The sequence below is a fragment of the Pagrus pagrus genome (genome assembly GCF_965226575.1).
Source record: "Pagrus pagrus genome assembly, chromosome: 4".
In the NCBI taxonomy this organism is placed as follows: Eukaryota; Metazoa; Chordata; class Actinopteri; order Spariformes; family Sparidae; genus Pagrus; species Pagrus pagrus.
In genome coordinates, this window is record NC_140188.1 from 30,531,851 (window position 1) to 30,553,365 (window position 21,515).

The 21,515-nt window shown below is 42.2% G+C and overlaps 1 protein-coding gene across 2 annotated transcripts in view; it reads left to right on the plus strand.

Annotated features, from left to right (window-relative positions):
• Nucleotides 1–17,675, plus strand: part of sorl1 (sortilin-related receptor, L(DLR class) A repeats containing) — a 101,615-nt gene extending 83,940 nt beyond the window's left edge. The window contains exons 30-48 of one of the 2 annotated variants that reach the window (XM_084351131.1): nucleotides 20–154; nucleotides 848–1,000; nucleotides 1,215–1,394; nucleotides 1,859–1,987; nucleotides 2,308–2,434; nucleotides 2,615–2,784; nucleotides 5,390–5,502; nucleotides 5,782–5,883; nucleotides 6,003–6,069; nucleotides 6,501–6,583; nucleotides 6,680–6,770; nucleotides 6,877–7,067; nucleotides 7,346–7,465; nucleotides 8,450–8,614; nucleotides 9,022–9,196; nucleotides 10,301–10,407; nucleotides 10,716–10,908; nucleotides 11,001–11,213; nucleotides 13,730–17,675. In XM_084351131.1, coding sequence (XP_084207257.1) covers nucleotides 20–154; nucleotides 848–1,000; nucleotides 1,215–1,394; nucleotides 1,859–1,987; nucleotides 2,308–2,434; nucleotides 2,615–2,784; nucleotides 5,390–5,502; nucleotides 5,782–5,883; nucleotides 6,003–6,069; nucleotides 6,501–6,583; nucleotides 6,680–6,770; nucleotides 6,877–7,067; nucleotides 7,346–7,465; nucleotides 8,450–8,614; nucleotides 9,022–9,196; nucleotides 10,301–10,407; nucleotides 10,716–10,908; nucleotides 11,001–11,213; nucleotides 13,730–13,797 — 2,582 coding nt within the window. In that variant the 3' untranslated portion in view covers nucleotides 13,798–17,675. The remainder of the gene's footprint in view (nucleotides 1–19; nucleotides 155–847; nucleotides 1,001–1,214; nucleotides 1,395–1,858; nucleotides 1,988–2,307; nucleotides 2,435–2,614; nucleotides 2,785–5,389; nucleotides 5,503–5,781; nucleotides 5,884–6,002; nucleotides 6,070–6,500; nucleotides 6,584–6,679; nucleotides 6,771–6,876; nucleotides 7,068–7,345; nucleotides 7,466–8,449; nucleotides 8,615–9,021; nucleotides 9,197–10,300; nucleotides 10,408–10,715; nucleotides 10,909–11,000; nucleotides 11,214–13,729) is intronic. The other variant, XM_084351132.1, reaches the window with a different exon arrangement.
• The last annotated feature ends 3,840 nt before the right edge of the window (nucleotides 17,676–21,515 follow it).

Below are 21,515 nucleotides of genomic sequence, written 5' to 3' on the forward strand. Positions count from 1 at the left end.
TTTGTTGCATGTGTTGCAGCTGCTCCCACTGAGGTCCCAGGCTGCTCCAGGTATTTCCAGTATGAGTGTAGAAACGGACGCTGTATTCCAACATGGTGGAAGTGTGATGGAGAGAACGACTGTGGGGACTGGTCTGATGAGGCCCAGTGTACAGGTACACAGTCAGTCTGGAGTTACAAGCAACAGTACCGTTAGGTTGATGTATTATTAAAAGTGACATCAAACCTTATTTGATGTAACAGTGACAGACTCCCACACAGACCATGTAAACACAACGTCCCTGGTTTGACCTGGACTATCACATGTTGTCCCCCACCTCTCTCTCTTTTCCCTCCCTAGCTCACTGTCAGCCTTCAGTCAAAGGCAGCAATGCCAGAGGGGTTGTCTATAAAAATCAATCAAAATAAATTAACAATTCAAACACAGCTCACAGATTACACCTTTAAAGGCACCCATTAACATCCACCCATGAAATATAGTGGAAAATATCTGTTATGCTGACCTGATATACATACAAATAGATTTTGTGCTATCCCTCAATAGAAGGATCTGCCTGAGATCGACAGAGAGCAGATGAGGATAGGATCAGTTATTAGGTCTAATTTTATAAAACAGGAACCAAACTACAAGTAAAAAATAGAAATAACACATTTACAAAAAATTAACTGTATGTACTATATACTACATTGTTTATATATTTCACATAATTGCCTCTGTGTGTTTGATAGACCCTCATGTGCTTAGCTCATTTTGTTGTTGTTATTTTTTTCTTTGTGTTAAAGTTTTTATGCCTGAATTACCTTACCAAACGTCCCTGATCATTAACCTTGAATCTCTACCCTCGTAGGTGGTGTTACTCCTCACACGGTAGCCCCTGGTCCTTCTACTTGTGCCCCCAACCGCTTCCACTGTGGCTCTGGAGCTTGTATCATCAACACCTGGGTGTGCGACGGCTATGCTGACTGTCCTGATGGCAGCGATGAGCTGGGATGTCCCACAGGTACCACCTCGTTCTTATGAGCATGTTTGCATGTCAGAAGTGTGTGTTGTTTTTCTCTTCGTTTTTGAGGAATCTAGATTTTAAAAAAAATATTTTTTTTCTGTTGACCAAACTGAGTTAGCCTAGATTGAAATAAACATGTACATTTAAATAGAAAAGAAGAACAACAAAACAAATATGAATCCCCGCGTAACCTTCTGTATTTCTGTGACAGCAGCTAATGGCTCTGTGACGCTGGCTCCAGTCCCCACCCAGGCCCCTCCTCCCCTGCCCTCCCCTGGACGTTGCAGTCGGGGCCAGTTCCTGTGTCGCAGACCCCCCCACTGCATCCCCGACTGGCAGCGCTGTGACGGCCAGCTCCACTGCCAGGACGGCTCTGATGAAGCCCACTGCCGTGAGTGTCTGAACACTGTTACACAACATTACACACAAAGAAAGAACAAATCTTTTGTTATGGTTAGATGTTTTGTATTTGACAGTGAACACTGGATTCAGATTCAGAATATAAAGTAAAGCTACTGAATAAAGAGACTGAACTCTACATTCATGGGGATTCCACTGGGTCTTTTCTGGTTTTGTTGGCTAAAAGGCAAAATTACTGAAATATTGAAAGTAGTTCTGAGAGATCTGAACAGCCTATAGACAGCACATACAGTAATATACTGTAGAATTTAGATCTAGTCGTTTTGTTACTGGTACTGCAGCAGAAAACATTATAAATTACAATCAGGTCTTAGACAAGCTAAGAATCTAAATCTAATCTAAATATTATCACTTGTAAGTCATCTTTTCGGTTGGCTGTGTGGTTATAATAACAAGAGAAGAAGAGTCACGTCAACTCTTTTTCTCTGTGTCCAGCCACCCGTGGGCCTCTGTTCTGCATTAATGGGACTCGCTGCTCTGATGGTGAGGCCTGCGTGCTGGACAGTGAGCGCTGTGACGGCTTCCTGGACTGCTCCGACCACAGCGACGAGGACAACTGCACCCGTAGGTCCCCAAATCTTTCATCATTACCAAGAGTGTTTAAATGACATGCAGGTTGTTGGAATGGGATGATTTGATTATAGAAGCCTTCAAAAGAAACTCCCATATAAACCTCACAGTGTCTGGTCCATTGTAAATGCCTGTAAGGCTCGAGGGTAGGATTTAGTGTTTTAAAATCAGTACAATGCTGCCACCTGCTGGCTGAGCCATTCCAAACATTATAATACATAAAGTCTCTCTCTCTCTCTCTCTCTCTCTCTCTCTCTCTCTCTCTCTCTCTCTCTCTCTCTCACACACTCTCTCACTCTCACTCTCACTCTCAGTGGACAGCCTGGCGTATAAAGTCCAGAACCTCCAGTGGACACCGGACTTCTTGGGTGCCATCACCCTGACCTGGTCTCGCCCCAAAAACCTCCCTCTGGACTCCTGTTACTTCCTCATTTACTACAGGTAACCTGCAACCAGGCACCAGCTGAATGTTTCACTACAGCTGACTCACTACCACTGCAATATGCAGTTGTGATTATTATTTAAAAATTGTGACTAGCATTATGTTTTCCACCCTGCTGAGAATATCATTCTGTGTAAACACGTGCCCTCATGCCAGTGATGTTGTGTGTTTGTCTCTAGGCTTGTGGGCACCCAGCAGTGGACCATTATGGACACTCACAGCAACAAGACCAGCTACAAACTGACTGTGCTGAAACCGGACACCACTTACCACGTCAAGGTGCTCACTCAGTGTCTCAGCAAGCTGCATAAGACCAACGAGGTGATCACAGTCAGGACACCAGAGGGATGTGAGTATCACAAGATCATTGTATGGGAGGCTTGTTTTCTGTTAGTTGACTCAAAACCTACAGTGACTTCTCAGGTATGTGTGAGCTGTAAGCACTGAGTTCTGCTCATGACAGCACTGTGAAAACAACTTCACTTTGTTTCAAGCTAATTCCACCTTTTAGTTTTCTGGCACTTACTATGTTTTCTAACCCAGTGTTAGTTTGTAGTGATCACTATTTCACAATTCATTATTTGATGCTGCTGAAGTCATGCTTAGCCCTCTTTTCCAGTTTGCTGGTTTAGTGGGGGAACAAGCTACAAAAACTGACAGTCCTTTGTTGCACATCACAAACACCCACCTCACCCTGTTACACAGCTGCCACCATCATCTTCATCATCCAAAATGAAGTGTGAAACTGCCTTAAACTTATGCGAACCATGAACCTGATCATGTTATCATTTTTAGCTGATGACTCAGAAGATTTTACCATTTCTATTACTTTGCCCTGAAGAGGTTGTTTGTTCCTGTGCTTAATTTAAAAAGCCCACAGAAGAGCGATTACCAGTCAACAAACTCAAAATACGTATTATAAGGTGATTATAAGAAGAAAGGTCTAAGACAGGGTGATGGTACAGTGAAATTCCAGTATTTTTATACCAGGGCCCTCAGATTACATGTTTTAGTGTGTGCATGATTGAAACTTACCAAAAGTTTTGGAATCAGTCCAGTAGATCGCCTCAGCTGGCAGCCACAGTATAATCCTTTGGGGTGCCTCCGACCTTCAAGTCACCAAAAGTGCTTGTTTCTGTCACTAATAATAATAATAATAATAATACATTTTATTTGTTGGCGCCTTTCAAACACCCATGGTCACCTTACATGTAAGAAACAGAAAACAAAAAAAACAAAACAGATATAAATACAATAGCACATAATATAATAACATACAAAGAAAATACAATGTGGCTAGATAAATAGATAAGGTGGATAAAACGGTTTTAATACTGTAATACTTATAAAACTGACAAGTCTTTATTTCAAGAGAGGTCTCTCTCTGAAATCTTTTGAGACGTAAGCTGTTGCAGGAAGATGAAGGTAGAAATGTGAGTCAAGAGTTGGAGAGAGGAGTTGACCGTGAGAATCTGCCACCAAGAAACAGATCTTATTGTTCAACAAAACAAAAACACGGTTGCACAATGAATTGTCAGGTGTAGCTACACACACACACAGAATTTTTATATGCACATTTTAATTAAAATAGAATAAAATACAATATAATTAAAAAGAATGAAACCATAAACGAACACCCAATATATACAGTTACTTATGTGCATGGGCACCTAACCACGATACACCCAGAAAGTATGTACAGTATGTGTAATATAAGTGTGAAGCTCCAGGTGATTTTGTCACGCAACGTGTTCACAGCCCTGGGATTTATGTATAACAAATCAGTCTCTGTCCTGTTGGACCTCTGTTGTGAATACCAAGTTCACCCTTTTACCTGGAAGCTCTCATTTATGAAATAGAATTTTTATGAAATTTAGCCAGAAAAAGAGAGAAAGAAACACACCGCTGGAAGCTTTAATGTATGATATCTCCATGGATGTGACATGGTGGCAAATTACACAAGAGGGGTAGTGATACTGTAACTCATCACCATGCAGAACCACTATTCACTGTACTTCAGTCGTTGGTAGTGTTATGCCCCGGCCTAGGGTTTACCAGAACATAACATATGGCTTCCCTCTCTTTCTCCCACTCCCAAGAATAACACACAAAACTAAGGATGCAGTCCAAAATAAGGGAATTTATTTTTCCCAAACGAAAAATACAACTTCAGGGTGAGCCTCACCTAAAACAACAAACAAAACGATCTGGGTTTTCAAAACTTACTTTCCTAACCAAAAACAAAAGCCAACAAAAAGACAGGTTGTCTTACCTAACTCCCTAACCATAAACAGGAGAAAAAGGTGCACAAAGAAAAAAGCTACTCACCCCTACTACAAAACTGGACTGAATAATATTAACAAAACTATTTACAATATATACAAAAGAGATATTAAATCCCTTTGCAACCACGAACATCGAATGTTTCTTATTTCAATGGGAGTCACAATGATTCGGCCAAGGTGCTTTAGAGAGAGAGAGAGCGAGGCGACGAGGTCTGCTCCAGGCTCCACTTTTAAATGTCCCAGTGTTGAGATCTGACCAATCAGCAGCCTTCCAGCTTCCCCAATCCGCAGCCTCCACCTGTAAGGATGTTCTGGACACAAACAGAAAACAGCACCTCCTCTTGGCAGGAGGGAGACAACATCACAGACAAACAGAACAGAACAGAACATACAAATTATGACCCCTGGGGTCATAACAGTAGTATTGAAAATAAGAAAGCAAAGAGTGAGGTGATAGAGTATAGAAGTTTAGAGAAGTGTTAATCCAAGCTGAAACTGAAGGACAGATGAAGTGTCGACATTTCAAAAGCATTTCCAAATGTGTACACTATTGTCACTGACCGACGAAAGACAATTCAACTTATTTCTCATTTGATAGACGTGAGGTTTTTTTTCATCCCATCTATTCATTTTGGATGATGAAGGTGTGTCTATCTGTGTGTTCTGCAGTGCCCGACCCGCCCAGGAACCTGCAGCTGTCATGTGATAACGGTCAGGACGGGACGGTGGAGGTGTCCTGGAGCCCTCCTGACAAAGGACACGGCCTCATCAGAGAGTACATTGTGAGTTCTTTTCATCTGCAGTCAGCTGAATCACAGTAAGGACACTCGCAGCAGTGAGACAGACATCACTGTCTGCATGTTCATCCTGCCTCAGCAGGTAGTTCATTATTCCACACATCACAGTTAATTTGACACACACAGTGAGCTGCCACACTTACACAGTGATACAAGCTCATGGGTTATAAACTCCCTGTCACACTCTTCTGTCTCTGCCTTAACACAACTATTGTGTGTCTCATTGTGTGTTTGTGTGTGTGTGTGTGTGTGTGTGTGGTTCAGGTTGAGTACAGTGAAGGAGGTCCTGATTGGACGTCACAGAAATGCACCACAACCAAAACTGAGGTGAAGGAGCTGCAGCCTGACACTATGTACAGGTTCAGGGTAAGACGTGCACACACTCACGCACACACACACGCACACACAGTGTTTCTTCAATAACATTATGATGTTCTCATGTACAGTACAGTATGTTGAATTGTTGCTGTGATGCTGTTCGTCAGGTGGCAGCAGTGACCAGTCGAGGTGTGGGCAACTGGACCGAGGTTAAATCCATCACCCCCAAGAAAGGTGAGTCACACACACACTCCGGTTTGAAAACCTTTCCAACGCTGCCACCTGCTGGTGATGCTTGTAACTTCACTTGTGATGTGAGTGCTGTAAATGGGACTGTTGTCTACTCCTGCCTCTCCTTCAGGAAGTGCAGATGTTTCTGTTTTTTACATTTAACCAAACAACTTTCAAAACTACTTGCTGCTTCCTTGTGTCTGCCGCCGACTATATTTTGACTAATTTCCAAGCAATATTAAAGTGTTCAGGTGTTTAAAGCACTTTAAGACCATAATCAATTAACTATCCTTTAAATTAAAATGTCTAGAGGAAATAAAGTTGCATTCATTTAAACGTCTGCCCCTGAAGAGACAAATTACACTGAAAGTATTTCATTTTAACACCAATAGAACAGTTAAATTCCACTCTAACCCTCTCGGTCTCTGCTGCAGCGCTGCCTCCTCCCTCTGTGATCGCTGACAGCATCACCACAGACTCCATGAGCCTTTCATTCAGCTTCAACTCCCAATACGAAGTAAGAGCTTCACCTCTTCAGCATGTTGTCTGTAAGCATCGTGTCCTGTCTGAGTGTGCATAAACGTGACAGACGGGTCTCTTGTGGTTCTTTTAGGTGAAACAGTATGTAGTGATTCTGTCCTGGCAGTTTGACAAACACATCAAGGAGAATAAGAACTACACGGTCAGAGAGAGGATCCTCAAAGGTACTGTTTGTTTGTGGACTCTTTGTTGAAGTGAATTACGTGTTTTAAACATGTTATATGTACATACGCATATTTACATGTATAAATGAATGATGGGTGTTTGCAGCCACAAACCTGACAGCAGGGACGATATATGAGGTGGCTGTGTGGGCTCACACCAGTATAGGAGACAGTCCCACCGCCCTGTCCCATCATCAGACCATCGGCACCCAGCCGGAGGGGCCTGGCCTCAAAGCTCGGGCCCTCAACCAGACAGCTGTGGACTGCAGCTGGACCATCAGTGGACCCCCTGCTCAGGTACAACAACATTTTGTTGAATTTACATTTCTGGGTGAACTGTTCCTTTTAATCGTCTGAAAAAGAAACATCTGTCTTACAACCCCAGGACAACCTGTGCAAGTAGTTGCTGCTTGATTTAATCTGTGTGTGTGTCTCAGCAGAGCTCCTCTGTCTAAATCACAGGGTTGAGTTTGATAACATAATGCTTTGAATTTTTTCACCTGCAGGAAGCGTGCACATACAGTATAGCAATGCTAGTACATTAACACTGTGTGTGTGTGTGTGTGTGTGTGTAGATGTATGGTGTGTTTTATGCCACCTCCTTCCTGGACCTGTACCGCAGTCCTCGTCAGGTCAGCAGCACCTCGCTCAGCCTGACGGTCACAGTGGACAGTGATGAACAGTACCTCTTCCTGGTGAGTCCTCTCAGCATCACACCAGCTTCCTCCAGCTCCTAACCAACTGTTTCTCTCTTCATCAGCAGCCGATGCCATCAAGTGCATCTCTCCACCTGTCAAAGAAGGTCACAGCAGAAGTGTGAATTATTCGGTGTAGTATGTGATGAATGCAGGTGCAAACCTGTGTCACACCTGTGTGAGAGCTGCTGTTGGAGATGAAGCAAACAGTTGATTAAAGCTACAAGATTAAAGCTTTCATTTAAATTAAACCGCTTTTTGTAAGTACTGGTACACTGTTATCAAAGTCACAAAATCACAGTATCACGTCAGATAACTCTAAAATGATCAAACTAAGGAGTGAATTGAAAACATTCATTAAAAACATGAGGGGTGCTGCTGATGATTATTGACATCATCAATTAATATCTATCACTGTTTCCTGATTAATCAGTTCCGTTCAATTCAATAACTGGTATGTGTATGTGACGAGCAAAGTTTATTATTGCCCTCAACTGGATAAAAACACCGCTTGGCGTCGTGGTGAACACATTTGGATCATTTTTAGGGAGTTGGGTAAAGAATATAAACACCCTGCATTTATGTCCAGTGTGTTACTAATGAAAAGAAAGTGTGAAAATGATGTCATTTCCCAACAACAGTCTACAACCATAGGCACCCTCCCAGGGTTAAAGATGGATCCTGAAATGCTTAAATCTGTCAATTTTGCAATGGCCAGGTCAAAGCTAAGCTATTATAGCTTATATTACTGTTGATGTTAGATTTAGGCTACATGATGAGGTATAGTGAGTGATGTTGCTCTGAACGTAACCTGTGCAGTGACATCTAGCGGTGTGAGCGGTACCAGCCCACTGCTGCAGCCACAGAGAAGTACTGTTACTGTTACTAAATATTATCAAGGAAAGCAAAAAATCTTGCATATCAACATATTGTAATGTTGGTCCTGAGCCATCATGACTCTTCATGTGTGTGGTGTGCCTTCAGGTGCGGGCTGTCTCTCCCTTCCTGGGTCCTCCCTCCGACTACGCAGTGGTGAAAATGATTCCCAACGAGAGGCTGCCACCCAGGAACCTCCATCGAGTGCGAGCAGACATGACACAGGCCACGCTGAAGTGGCAGCCGCCCTACGATGCCCCAAACACACCTCTGGTACAACACCACATCATGTTACTGTGATGATCCATGATGAGAAGCATCAGGCGGGTGTGTCAGGACACCTGTTAGAGCTGGAGAACAAACAAACAACCAACAGAATGACTGGCTTGTTTCCTCCTCAGAATCACTTATGCAGATCCAGGCCTTTAATCCAGACAGGACATTTAATGGGCAACCACTCAGGCTTTAAATCCAACAGGATTAAACTGCTTTATATGTTTAATTAGAAGGATCTCCCCAGTAGCCGACCCGATTATTTGACTCTTTGCTTAGACTGTGTAACTTGTATTAATTACCTGCTCTGACCAACTTTATTATCTGCACCAAAAACCTCTTGTAATTATATGTCTTTTTGTCATGTTGTCTTTCTGTCCTATCTCTGGCTGTCTGTTTATCTGTAGACATATGTGATCCATGTGCGGGACGTGATCCGTAAAGTGGAGCGGGACTACAAGCTGATCAGCCAGAACAACACAGTTGAGTACCAGCTGAAAGGCCTGGAGCCCGGCGGACGGTACAGCGTCTCTGTGCGCCTGCGCAACATGAGCAAGGAGGCCAGCTTCACTCTCAGCACAGGTACACAGGAGAGAAGTTTACCGACCCAGTGACCATCACGTTAACGTTTATCACACGTCACAGCTCATTCTGAAATGATTAGTTTATTAACTCAACCCCCTTTGTTACTGTTGCTACAGCAGTCGACAATGACAGAACAACTCAAAATTCTTAGTCATTTCATGAGTTGAAAACTTCGTCTCCAGTTGACTTTCTGACGGTTAAAGCTGACTTAATTTAAAAGTTTTAAGAATGCACTTAATGGCGTCATACATGGTGTTGTGCTGAAAGACTGATGCGAAAGCTGCATGTCCCAGTCAGCGGCCTGGTGCCAGGTAATGCTCAGTGTAAATATGGTAAATGAGCAGCATTGTCCATGTACTGCAGTGTGGAGCTCATTAGCCCTGGTATGATAGCACAGTATTGTAAATAGAAGTGTAAGTAGAATATTGTTCATTCTAGCTGAGCTCAGTTTGGATGTGTTTATCTTTTATAAGAGAAAAGTTTGAGAAAGAGGACTATGGAGGACTTTTACCTGCAGCAATACCTCACAGGTATTTATCGCCTCCGGCATTGGCTCTGTTGGCTTGTAAATATCTTTCCATCCGTCTCTGCGAAGCAACACCTGACCATCGTTCAGACGGCGCTGAGTTTGAAAGAGAGACTGAAGTTAAAGATCTTGAAAAAGTAACCACTGTTTGGGTTTTCCATGTGGTCTGAGCCTGTCAGCTGCCTGATCAGTACTGCGCATGTACAACTCATCAAGGATCAGAACGAGGCGAGATGTCTCACTCCTCCCCCATGAATCTGAGTAACTCCCGTTATCAGAACGTTAAATTCAGAACGTTATTGATTAAGACTTTTGCACACAAGGGGAAAGAAAAGGGAAACTTGTCCACTGGCAGTGTGAATAGAGTTAATTGACGATTATTAGCGGGTTTGCTCACATAAAAAAAAAAAACTGTGTATACACACTAATTTCAGTGTAAAAGTGTGGTGCAGGTCCTTTTCTTTCAGTGGCAAGAAATTAAGCTGCCAGCAACTCTAGTAATACTGCTCACTATAACAGTACATGTCTTCACGAGGAAATCTTTGACTTAAAGAAACATTCTCCCCCTGCTGCAGTTCCTCTTCCAGCTCCTGAAGCCCTGAAGATTTTGACAGAGAAAGACCACGTCTTCCTCTTCTGGAAGAGTCTGGCTGTCAGAGAGAAGGGCTTCAATGAGAGCAGGGTGAGACTCCACTGACCATTATCCTGGTTTATTATGTGTTAGAGCTTCTCATTGTCTTCTACAACACTATTTACTACAATCTGACTTTGCATAGAGGCTGGATGTGACCATCTACTACTGTACTTATTTAGGTGTAAGATTCATGGTATATTTAATTGTATACTTCTAATGATTATCTCTTTAAAAATATCTAATCAGCCAGCACAGCAGTGGAAGCCCAGCGAACAGACTCTAATAGCAATAGTAATTCTCTTAAGAGCTCTGGTTCTGTGCTCTTTAATATCCTCCACCTCCTCCTGTGTTTACAGGGGTATGAAGTGCATGTGTATGACAGTGTGACCAACCAGACGTCCTACCTGGGAAACACCACAGAGACCTATTTCCGCATCAGCAGCCTGCTGGTGGGACACAACTACACTTTCTTTGTGCAGGCCCGCTGCCTGCTCAACGGTCAGCTGTGTGGGGAACCTGCACTGCTGCTCTATAACCAGCTCACAGCAGGTACAGAAACACACACTTAAGCACACAGGTTGGAAAAAAACTTGGACTTGCTTTTCCATTTCTACTGTACATGTTTCTTTTCCTCTGTCCAGGGGCCAGTGATGCGTCTCGTAGTGAGGGCCACTCAGGAGACATGGCGGCGGTGGTGGTCCCCGTCCTGTTCCTGCTGCTGCTCGGAGTGTGTGGCGGCTTGGTGGTGCTCTACCTCCGACACCGCCGACTGCAGAACAATTTTACTGCCTTCGCAAACTCCCATTACAATTCCCGCCTGGGCTCTGCCATCTTCTCCTCCGGGGACGAACTGGGTGAGAACTGCTGCTGTGTGAAACTAGAAGAAGACGAATGGTGAATGAGTGGACAGAGCCACCGTGACATCACCCTTAGGTTTCTAGCAAGCTATCTGTGCGCACACAGAGACACATTATTCATGGGAGTTATTTCTGGGATCATTTGTGTTTAAGTTAGTTGTGTGAGTTGACAGTGGGCTGATTCACCCCAAATAAACAAACTTTACTGTACATTATCCACAAGGTAGCGAGCAACAAGCAGCACTGTGTGTGTGTGTGTGTGTGTGTGTCTGTTATCCTCTTTTCCCATTCCCATCTCCTCTCTGGATTGCAGCAGCTCCATGTCACATGCTGTAGAGGTTGAGAAGTGAGAGTAAATCCACTCTTTCATCCTCAGGGTTTTTCTGTACTCTCCCTGACTCTTGGTGTTTATACCTCTGGAAGCTCTGGGCTCTGTTTACGGCAGTCCCCTCCAGAGCTCACCAGTTCCAGCAGCTGAACAGGGTCACTCGTTCATCCAAAACACCAGCATTGGCTGCTCTGTACTGGTAGTCCAATTAATTGCAAAGCAAGCCGTATTATTTGTCGATATTTGCATTAAACAGGTAATGCTGGAAATACTATTGCATTGCATCGAGATAATAGGATGGAGTATGCAGAACAAGCTCCTCACCTTTGGCAACATTATCCATTTTGCTTCTCACTATTACAACTACTCACTACAGACAATCATTTCTTATTCTCTAATTAATACTTTGAATTCCTGGAGTAAATGAAGCACAGGGGGCTCTATCTTACACTCGGTGCAGCACAAGTGTCACTGCTAGTTTCAGACCGACGCAGTCATCTTCACTCCCAGCGCCCGCGTTGTGTAAATAGGAAATGTACTTGCGCCCACCTGTGCACCTGTGCACCCCTGGGTGTGTTGGCCTTAAAGGGAGGTGTGGTCAGACACACTGATGGCGAACAGGATCTCAGGATTTATCAGGACAGCTGCTTCATGTCACACTATTGTACTGCATGAATCTGGACCATGTGTGACCTTTGTGTGTAGAAGAACACAGAACATAAATGAACATGAAGTACTAACTGATCCCGCCGGCGAGTCAGGAGCTTTAAGTAGTCAATGAAGTTTATCAGCTGTTCCTTGTGTGCAAATTTGCATGTTAATGTAGAGATACACTGTTTCTGCTGCTGGAGGATCTCTGCAGGTGATGTCATTAATATTTTCCTCATTAAGGACGTATTTCTCCCCTCTCATCCCACCTGTTATTGATCAGGATGATACTTTTTATGACCCGTCCCGTCTGATCCACGGACTGAGATCTGTGCACATACAGATGGACGCAGCAGCGCTCCTCTTCCTCCTCCTCCTCCTCCTCCTCAGTTAAATATCAGTGTATTTTCTCAGATGAAGTCAAACAGAGTTGTCGATGATTGTGAGACAGCAGAGGCAGACGGTCCAGCAGCACATCCCTGTCCCTCAGTGAAGACGAGTGCCGCTGTTTAAATACTCCAGGTCCTGGTGCACCTGGCTCTTAAAGGGAATGGGAGATGACAACCTGATCAGTTTAATTGATGTTACGCCCAGAACACAACCATGACTAATGAGGCGCCCAGATTATTCGCCATTTAACTAGCAAAATGGACTTGGACACGCCCTAAACTGAACTTTAGTCTGGGGACTATAGATCATTTAAATAGGGCCTTGAATGTTTTTGACAACTCAGATAATCCACAGATACAGAAGTTATTTAGCCTTCTTACAGTTCTGCCACCATCACAATAATGCTTCACCTCTGTGCAGCTTTGTTTCTGGGGTTTGTTTCAATTGATTTTTTCTTTGAGACCCTGGAACAAGCTGCAAATATAACACACATGATCATCCTATAACGTTGATGTTAAACAGCTTAGCAAACAACTTATTATGCATCCAGTAGATGAAGGGAAACATTAGCTCTCAGTTTGAGTTTTGTTTGTGTCAGCCTGATGATGCAGAGTCTCAATTCACTGTCTTTTAGCTCTGTTTTGGTCTCCTCACTGGAAAAAGTCAAAAATTAAGTTAAAGAAAAAACAATACGAGGTGTTTATGCTTGTGATAGTAAAATAATGCCAATGGAAGTGAAATTGGCCGAGGAATTGTCCCACATATCTTACTGAAATTCTACCTTTTCGGTGATTGTGTCTCAAGAGTAATGACATATTTTGACTAGAAATCAGACAAATGTACTTTGAGTTTGTAACTCTGTTAGCTGCTTCACTAAGTTCACAAGCTAGTTGCCAACTTTGTTTATTGGAGATTTGTTTGCTTGAAACTGGCCTCCTGCAGCTGGAAACAAGGCTGATGAAAACAGAGTTTGGAAAGGGAAATAGGAAGTGTAGGGTTGTGTGACAATTTGTCACTATGAGTGTCTCCGCTAACAATGTACTTAGTCATCAGTTCAAGTATTGCTGAGCTTCAGCAGCAGGTTGAACTCTTACAGCAGACATTTCCTGAAACTTGTCTCTTCTCTTCCCTCTTTCTTCCTCTCAAGGTGACGATGATGAAGATGCTCCCATGATCAGTGGCTTCTCAGACGACGTTCCCATGGTCATCGCGTAGCAAGACGTCCCTCCCATCACCTATTTCTCTCTTCCCTTCTCCCCTTCTCCTCTTCCGCCCCCACTCCCCTTTTACTCCCCATCAGTGGCGCGGTACGATGGAGTGACGAGGAAGCAGGCGGGAATATGGCCGCCGTCCCAAAGCTGTCGATGGGAAACCACCTGATGAGCAGGAAACATGAAGAAAAATGGAAAAGAGAGAAAGAGATATTTTTCAAATATACAATGCACTTTTTTTGGATGCGCAATAACTTATTTTTTATAATATTAAATATATATATGGGGTCATAAAAGGACTGTGAGGAAGAGGTGGACACTGAAGCAAACTGTGAAGGATTTGAGTTTGTCGTGCGCGCCAGGGAAAGAGAGACCCTATTTGTAATGCAAACTCACTATCCATAGGAGTGGTTCATTGCTTAAAGCCAAAATAAGCATCCAGAGACTGGAATATAGAATGCAACAACACAAACATTGAGAAAAATACACATATATAGACAAATGCTGTATACAATATGTACAAATAGAAAATATTGGCGCAGTAATAGTTACATATTTTGATGATAGTACAGTGAGTACTATAGCAGTTTATGTAACAGTGGTGCCTAGTGAGAGGCAGTTGGAAGAGTTAACTGTGGATCATGTTTCATCATTTACAGAATCTCAATTGTTTGTCTATTTGAATGATCACCAGTTTAGAGACTGTTGATTACTGTCAACACATTGACAACGTCTTTGACACTCAGCGCAACCAAACAGCTCAGTGATTGGATTTACCAGTGGCACCATGTCGTGTCCTCATAGATACACATTAATTTTTCCATCACCAGCACACTGTTGTATGTCCGTATGTAGAGGCAACACACGCACCATGATAGGAGAGTATTCCTGGATCCCCTCACAGCATCGTTGAGATCATGAGAAATATTTGTAAATATTGGCTTTTAATATGTCCTCTCCTTGTAATGCTGCACCATGTCATTCTGTAAAATGTGTAATTTTTTTTTTTTTATCGTTCAGGACCACAAATTATCATCCCCAGCATTTTGCCATAGCTGTAGTCGTAGAGGAAGTGGGTTCTCAGGGAACTGTGTCGGAGCGGACACCAGCGCAGCACCACCATCACCATGGCTTAGGCAGCACTGTCCATCTACTGTGGGTGGAATGACTGGCAGATGCAGATTCAGATTATTGTCAGTGGTTGTGATGAAGAGTCAGGCTCAGATTCACCATCCGGTTAAAAGAATTTAAAGGGTTAATTCAAACAAAATCGTAAAAAAAAAACACATGTTTTAACCGACCGTTGTAGTATCTAGTGATGCAGATAGTTTTGATTGCATTTCTTTGGTTTTTAGATATCTGTCTGTGAGATTTCAATGGCAACATGTCTTTCCAGAAACAGCTTGTTTGCTAATAGAGACCGGACGACTTTCTGATGAAAGCTCGTTCCTCTGAAACCTGCTGACTGCTGTGGTTTCTGTGTTTTATTCTGAGTGAGCACCAAAGAGTTGCACAATTCATGTGGATATCCTTGTGAAATAGGTGCTACTGGACGCCTGCTGACATACTGAACGCTTGCGGGGCTAGTTAGCAGGTTGTTTTTGGTCTAACCACAACGGACAACCAAGCTAGCTTGTAATCCAGCTCAGAAGAATAAATGGATAAATAAACACATTTTAAAACATATGCCAGCTAGCTGCTAGCCTGATAGTTAGTCTGCTCACCAACCAGACAGAAAGTTAATGCAGTTTATTTAAAAGTGCAATATGTAAGAATTGGCCACCTGTCAAATACTCAAAAGAAATAGGGGCCATAATATAACCAGAGAAAACCATAACTGCTGCCAAGTGTAGGCTAGCTGCTGTTAGCTGGGTTGACGCTGTTAGCTGAGCAGCTAGCCGTCCGGACTGGGAGCTCAGAGCACAGGAGCTATTGGACGAGACGGGACAGGACGAGCTGGTTCTCACATGATGAACCTTTAGGACATATTCATTAGCAAACCATACTGCATCTCATTATGGAGCAGGTTATACACATCAAACTGGATCTTGTGATAAAGCTAACATGGTAGCCTCCACTGTTTTGGGCTCTCCAGCTCTTTGGGCTCTCTTTTTTTTAAATAAACTTTATTGACAAATTGTTTTTAATGACAGTGCTTGTCATTGTAATTATCTTTTTGGCATGTCAGTAAAATGCAGTTACAGTCGGGAAACAAAAATTAAAACGGTGACATGAAAACGATCATGGGACTACTTCTTCACCATCACAGACGACGTCCCTCGCTCTGATGTTTCCCTTGAAGTAATGGTGGCAGGCGACCAAATGAAACCCATCGTTACCTTGAATAAAATTATAGATTTCTCTGGTTTGAACATTTGCAGGGACATTATAGTACGCAGCTCAACAAAATATACAACAGTCATTTTAGACATATTTTTAAATTGAATTAATTTTGGTCTGTTGCAAACGTCCCCTCACAGGGACACTGTTTCTGGAAAGTCTTAAAATGTCATTTTGAATATTTAGTAATGTTGATAAACTGCATGGCTAGACAACTACAAGGGGTATGTGAGGAAACATGTACTTTTTGTGATGTGGATGGTTTCTTTAAGGTACGCTGACACCACGCTTTAGTACCGGTCCATAGGACAGAGATAATGAGGATATTGTCTCTCTGTATATACAGAATCTAAGTGTTGCACGTCTGTAATTGTATCAACACAAACACCATCTTGGGGAATCATCGTCTTTGTTCTGCTCCTGCCCCCCCGGCCCCTCACCTGACTCTGTACTGTAGTCCATTAACTGATATTTGTGTTTTGCCTCTCGGCTTGAGCCATTTGAACTGATGGTGTTCTGCTTTCTATCGACCTTGTTCTTGTTTTGTTTGTAAAGATGTCTTCATGAATGTATTTTATATCTGTACTTTTTAAGGTACTGTCCCAGCTCATTATGCTACCATCACCACCTGTGAAGTTAATGCACCTCTCTGGTTTTGCCCTCGCTCCAGTGAATAGTAACCCATCCAACAGACAACAGACTTCTTTGTTGTCACTCTGTAGACTGGCTTCTGCAGACAAATTGTAGCTGTTACAACCCGAACCCAATTTACTAACCCAGAGCAACCAGCCATTTTTGTCAGGTAGAGCCCAGATGCTTCCTAAATCAGATTTCTTTCATCATCTCTTTCTTCCCTGGATCTTTTAATGGTGTCTGTACTGACATTTAAGGTTTCCTCAAGGCTTGAGCTTAACTTCACGCAGCTCCTCACCCTGTTCATGACCTACTTTGTTCTGTTTTCTTGGCCTTAAAAACAGATTTTCTGGCATTAATGCTGTGTTTTTTGCTCTGTGGATTTTCTGATTTTCTGTTCTGCCACATAATGCCTTATTAGAACACATTGGGTTATAATGTAATGTACTGTTTGTATGATAGAACACAAGTGCACACGCATGCGTACACATGCATACACACAGTCACACAGACACACACTCGGCCCGTACACAAGGCTAAGGAGGCTGAAGTGGAGATAACTGTTAGGGCATTTGGTTAATTTTGTCAGATCACTGCTCTTTTCTGCGTCGGCTGCTGTAAGCCAGCCACTTACTCTCTTTTTAGTCAGGTTTTACATGTACAAAGTATAATTATTGGTTATTATGTGACCGTTTGCTCCCCACTTGTCTTAATGTCAACTCTTGTCAAATAGTTTGCTTCAAAATGTCATTGGGCACAGAGTTTTATCATGTTGGACTTGGCCATGTTTGAAGATGTTAATGTTTTGCTTGCTTATCTCGGAGGTTAAAGAACGATGAGATGTTCGGAGAAACAGTGTGAGGTGTTTTAAAAACCACTTATACTGAAATAAACTTGCTGAAAATCAAAGTCTGTCGTCCTTTCTTTTCTTCTGTGAAGGACAGTGCATTATGTCGGTAACAGGTGAGGAAATTGAAGCAGCTCTGTAGAGAGAAGATGTGATGTCGTGTATGAAGATTAGAAATAACTACAACTGGAATGATACATTATAAAACACAAAGTTGTCAATACTGTTATTTTGTCTTTAAATAATTAAAATAATAATTGAATACTAAAATGTAGTTATACATTTAGATTAAAAATCAAAGTGAGTTTTTCTAAGAATGTCTCATTCCATCTCAGTTTGTTTCCTGCTTTAACATTTGACTTACCATTTTGTGTTTGATTTCATTTAAAGGTCCCATGAGGATTGAGTCTTTGATACTTTCACAGTATTTATATTGCACCTCGAACTGCTTTATAATCAATGAAAACAGAAAATCTCTACAATATGGAACCTTTAAAGATAACTCTCTTGAATAGTTGAATGTGTTGGCAGGAGTCTGGCCAATCAGCTCCTACTACTGAGAGAAAACTAGAATCAACCAAAATAGAGCAGTTTGATTGAAAATATGTTGGTTCAATGACGACACTGCTAATAACCGTAAATATCATTACATACTCCACCATCTCTTTTGAGACTAACGTGACTCCACTTTGATGACATCGGGCCTTCAAGACTGTCATTTTTTAATCACATCCTTTGGTGCAGAAAAGATTCCATGGTAATGATTGAAGCTTTTTATGGAGGAATAATGCCAGAAATGATCTGGTACCAGCTCAAAGGTGAGGATGTGCTGCTGGTCTTTGCTCTTTATCGTTGTTATTTGACTGGATTTTGCTTTTAGACTGTTGCCTTGACCTCCCTTTGGGCAGCCCTAACATTATGTAAAAATCTATTTGCAAATAAAATGTAGCCTGGACCTGGAATTGACTTCTCACACTCCTGATAAGAAATGTTACCGTGACTCATTAAGTTTGACCCACTTATTTGACTTCTTCCTCCGACTAACTTACTGTTTCGAGATCTTGTGGCTTTCTCTGGTCGACAGAGTTACTTAGTTGTCATGGAAATGGGTTAGTCTGGAGATTGTATAAATCCATATGATAATAATAATGATACATTTTATTTATAAGCGTCTGAATTCTGGACATGCTGTAATCTTTTTAACCCCGTGGTGTTAAACTTCTCCTCTCCTTCTTCCTGTCTCTGTTTATTTCCTATGTTCCACATTACTGTCACAGTGAGTGCAGGCTATCTAGACCAGTGGTTGTCACACTGTGTGCCGCACACTGGTGTGCTCTGGGATATGTAAAAGTACTAATAGCACAGCGTAAAGCCTGCAGAAATATTAGCATCAAAATAATGTAAGTAAGTATTCATTTTGCAGCCTGACTGAATTCAGAAATAATATATAACTGAGTTATTAGTAGTGAAGCAAGCAGTCAAGGCTGTAGCCTCGTACGTAGCCTTAATGACACCTATGTCAGGTAATATACACTGGGTTTATCAGAGTTCTTTCTCTGAAGACTGCTGCTGCTGCTGCTGCTGCCGCAAACAAGGCTGATGATGAGAGCTCCTTTGTGCTGAGGGAAGTAGAATCAGGTGATCATTCCCTGTGTGTTCACCTCTGTCACGTTACACATAGTGGTTTGTTCGATCATTGCAGCTTTAATTCAGTGTTTTATTGCTGGAAACACCCCTGTTAGATTACTGAACAACACAAGTGACTCAGTGATGGCTTGGTTTGATTCTGGCTCTAAAACTTAAGTTTCCAGTCCATTCTATGTCTAAGAACAAAGAGTTGTCTGTGTTCATGCCTGTCATTGGAAAGACTCATACAGTAATACATGTCTTTGAAAAATGTTCACATCTCACAGACCTATCGCTCGGGACAGATGGACTTCTGAGTCATCACACAGAGTTCAGAGGGGTGGTCTGAACTGTTGACCAAGAAGACCTGGGGCCTTTACAGACCTTGAAGCTAGTTTCTTGTTATATTAGCCTTTCTTATTTTAACTTAGCACATCTACAGTATGAAGAGGATGATCTTAGGAGACAAGGCCACTTTCTCTGCAGAGATTGCTGCAGATACTAATAAGGGTTACCGTCTGTTTCCACAAGAGGACGAAGATGATAGTTTGTACGTCCAAGGTCTTCAGACACATTTACTGCCTGTTACTCCAATGGAGGGCTAACACAGTCTTCTTTATTATTGCACTCATAAAGTTAGAGGATTTTAAGAGACAAGAAAGAAAGAATGAAAGAAGAAAAGACAATGGTTGGCTACATATCAACAAAGCAGAGGTCAGTTTATCTGACTTTTTGTCCCAGCTATCAATCTCCAAAATCACTGGACCTACACGCCCATAACAAGCCCATAACACAATCTCTCAGAGGTGCGGACTTTGGTGATTTCAAACTGAACTTGACAAAAGAAAAGACCTGCAACTGAAATCACTTGGACTTCAGCCTTTGGACCTGGAATAACTTGAGATACTCTACGCCCAAAGATTCAAAATGTATGCAGCTGATCAACTCTTGATTTGCCTGACGGTAGTGCAAGCAGAAGGGCATTTTGTAGTGCATACCAGTAGACCAACAAATAATAATAATAATGAGGTCCTCTTTGGGACCTGAAACACATTTTAGGACCTGGACTTGTGTCACAGAGGGTATTAAACATCTATCTTCATCTAAAATACTACATTCTAAGTTGAAGTTACATGAAAACTTGTTGTAAAAGTACGAAAGTATCAGCAGCAAAATATACTTAAAGTGTCAAAATGAAAAGAAGTTATTAGGCAGAATGATCTGAGGTTTGTATTATACATTAAATATACTATATCATTATCCCAAATGTTTCCAACAAAGTTCAAACTAGAGAAATCCACCAGTTTACTAAAGATAATGGTGCGTTTCATTCATCTTTCTTTAGTTGCTATAACTTCCAGGGAAACGGCAGAAGTTGGTGGTTGTTCAACAATAAGGACAACAACTACCATGATCCCATGCTGCTTCATGACGTCATCATCTCCTTCTTTTGTTACTGTTTGACTGAGAGACAGCTGGCGGTAGAAATGATATGCTGTGTGTTTAATACAAACCTTTCATATTTAGGCTGAGGGCTGATGTCTAAAAAGTTATGAATGTCATGTTCGATAAAAATGATGAAGGATATTATCAAACTTTCATTTTAAATATCAAAGAGAGCATTTTAAAGAATATTATTGTCATGTACCGCTGGGGGAATATCAGGTGGACAGTGCAAAGACTGGAGGTGGAGCTCAGGGCCCGTAGATAATAAGTTCTGTCCTGGTCAGGAAGTGAATGTTGATGAGCAGCCACACAGAGCGCAGTGTTGGATAAAAGGAATGAACCCAGAAATAGTTCACTCCTCTGTAGGTCAGTTTGGTCCACTTGGAGTCCTGGGTGAGCTTTGTGTTACTGCTGGTCAGTTGAAGCTGAAAACTGGCTGCGTTCGGCTTCTCGGACCCCTGAGATGGGCCTCAGGTTGCCGAGGAACAAGGATCCACTTTGGACAACAGCGTTCACAGAGCTCAACCAGACCGAACACTGCTGTGTCTGTGTCAGAGTCAGCCACCAGGGGGCAGGAGTGACTCTGCAGCAGCAGCGTCATATCAGGTGACGTTTCATTAAAGATGCATTTCAGGCACTCTTTTGGATCTGTGTCATTTTACTACTGTCTGCAGCCCAGTGTTTATGGTTCCTACAAATGAATAAGAATTAATATCTTATTTTCTATAAATGACCCAAGCTTACATAGTAAAACATGTAATAGACTTTATTGTAACTGTGAATCAAGACATCTGTAGGCAACAATCAGACATGAGGTGTTTGCACTTAAC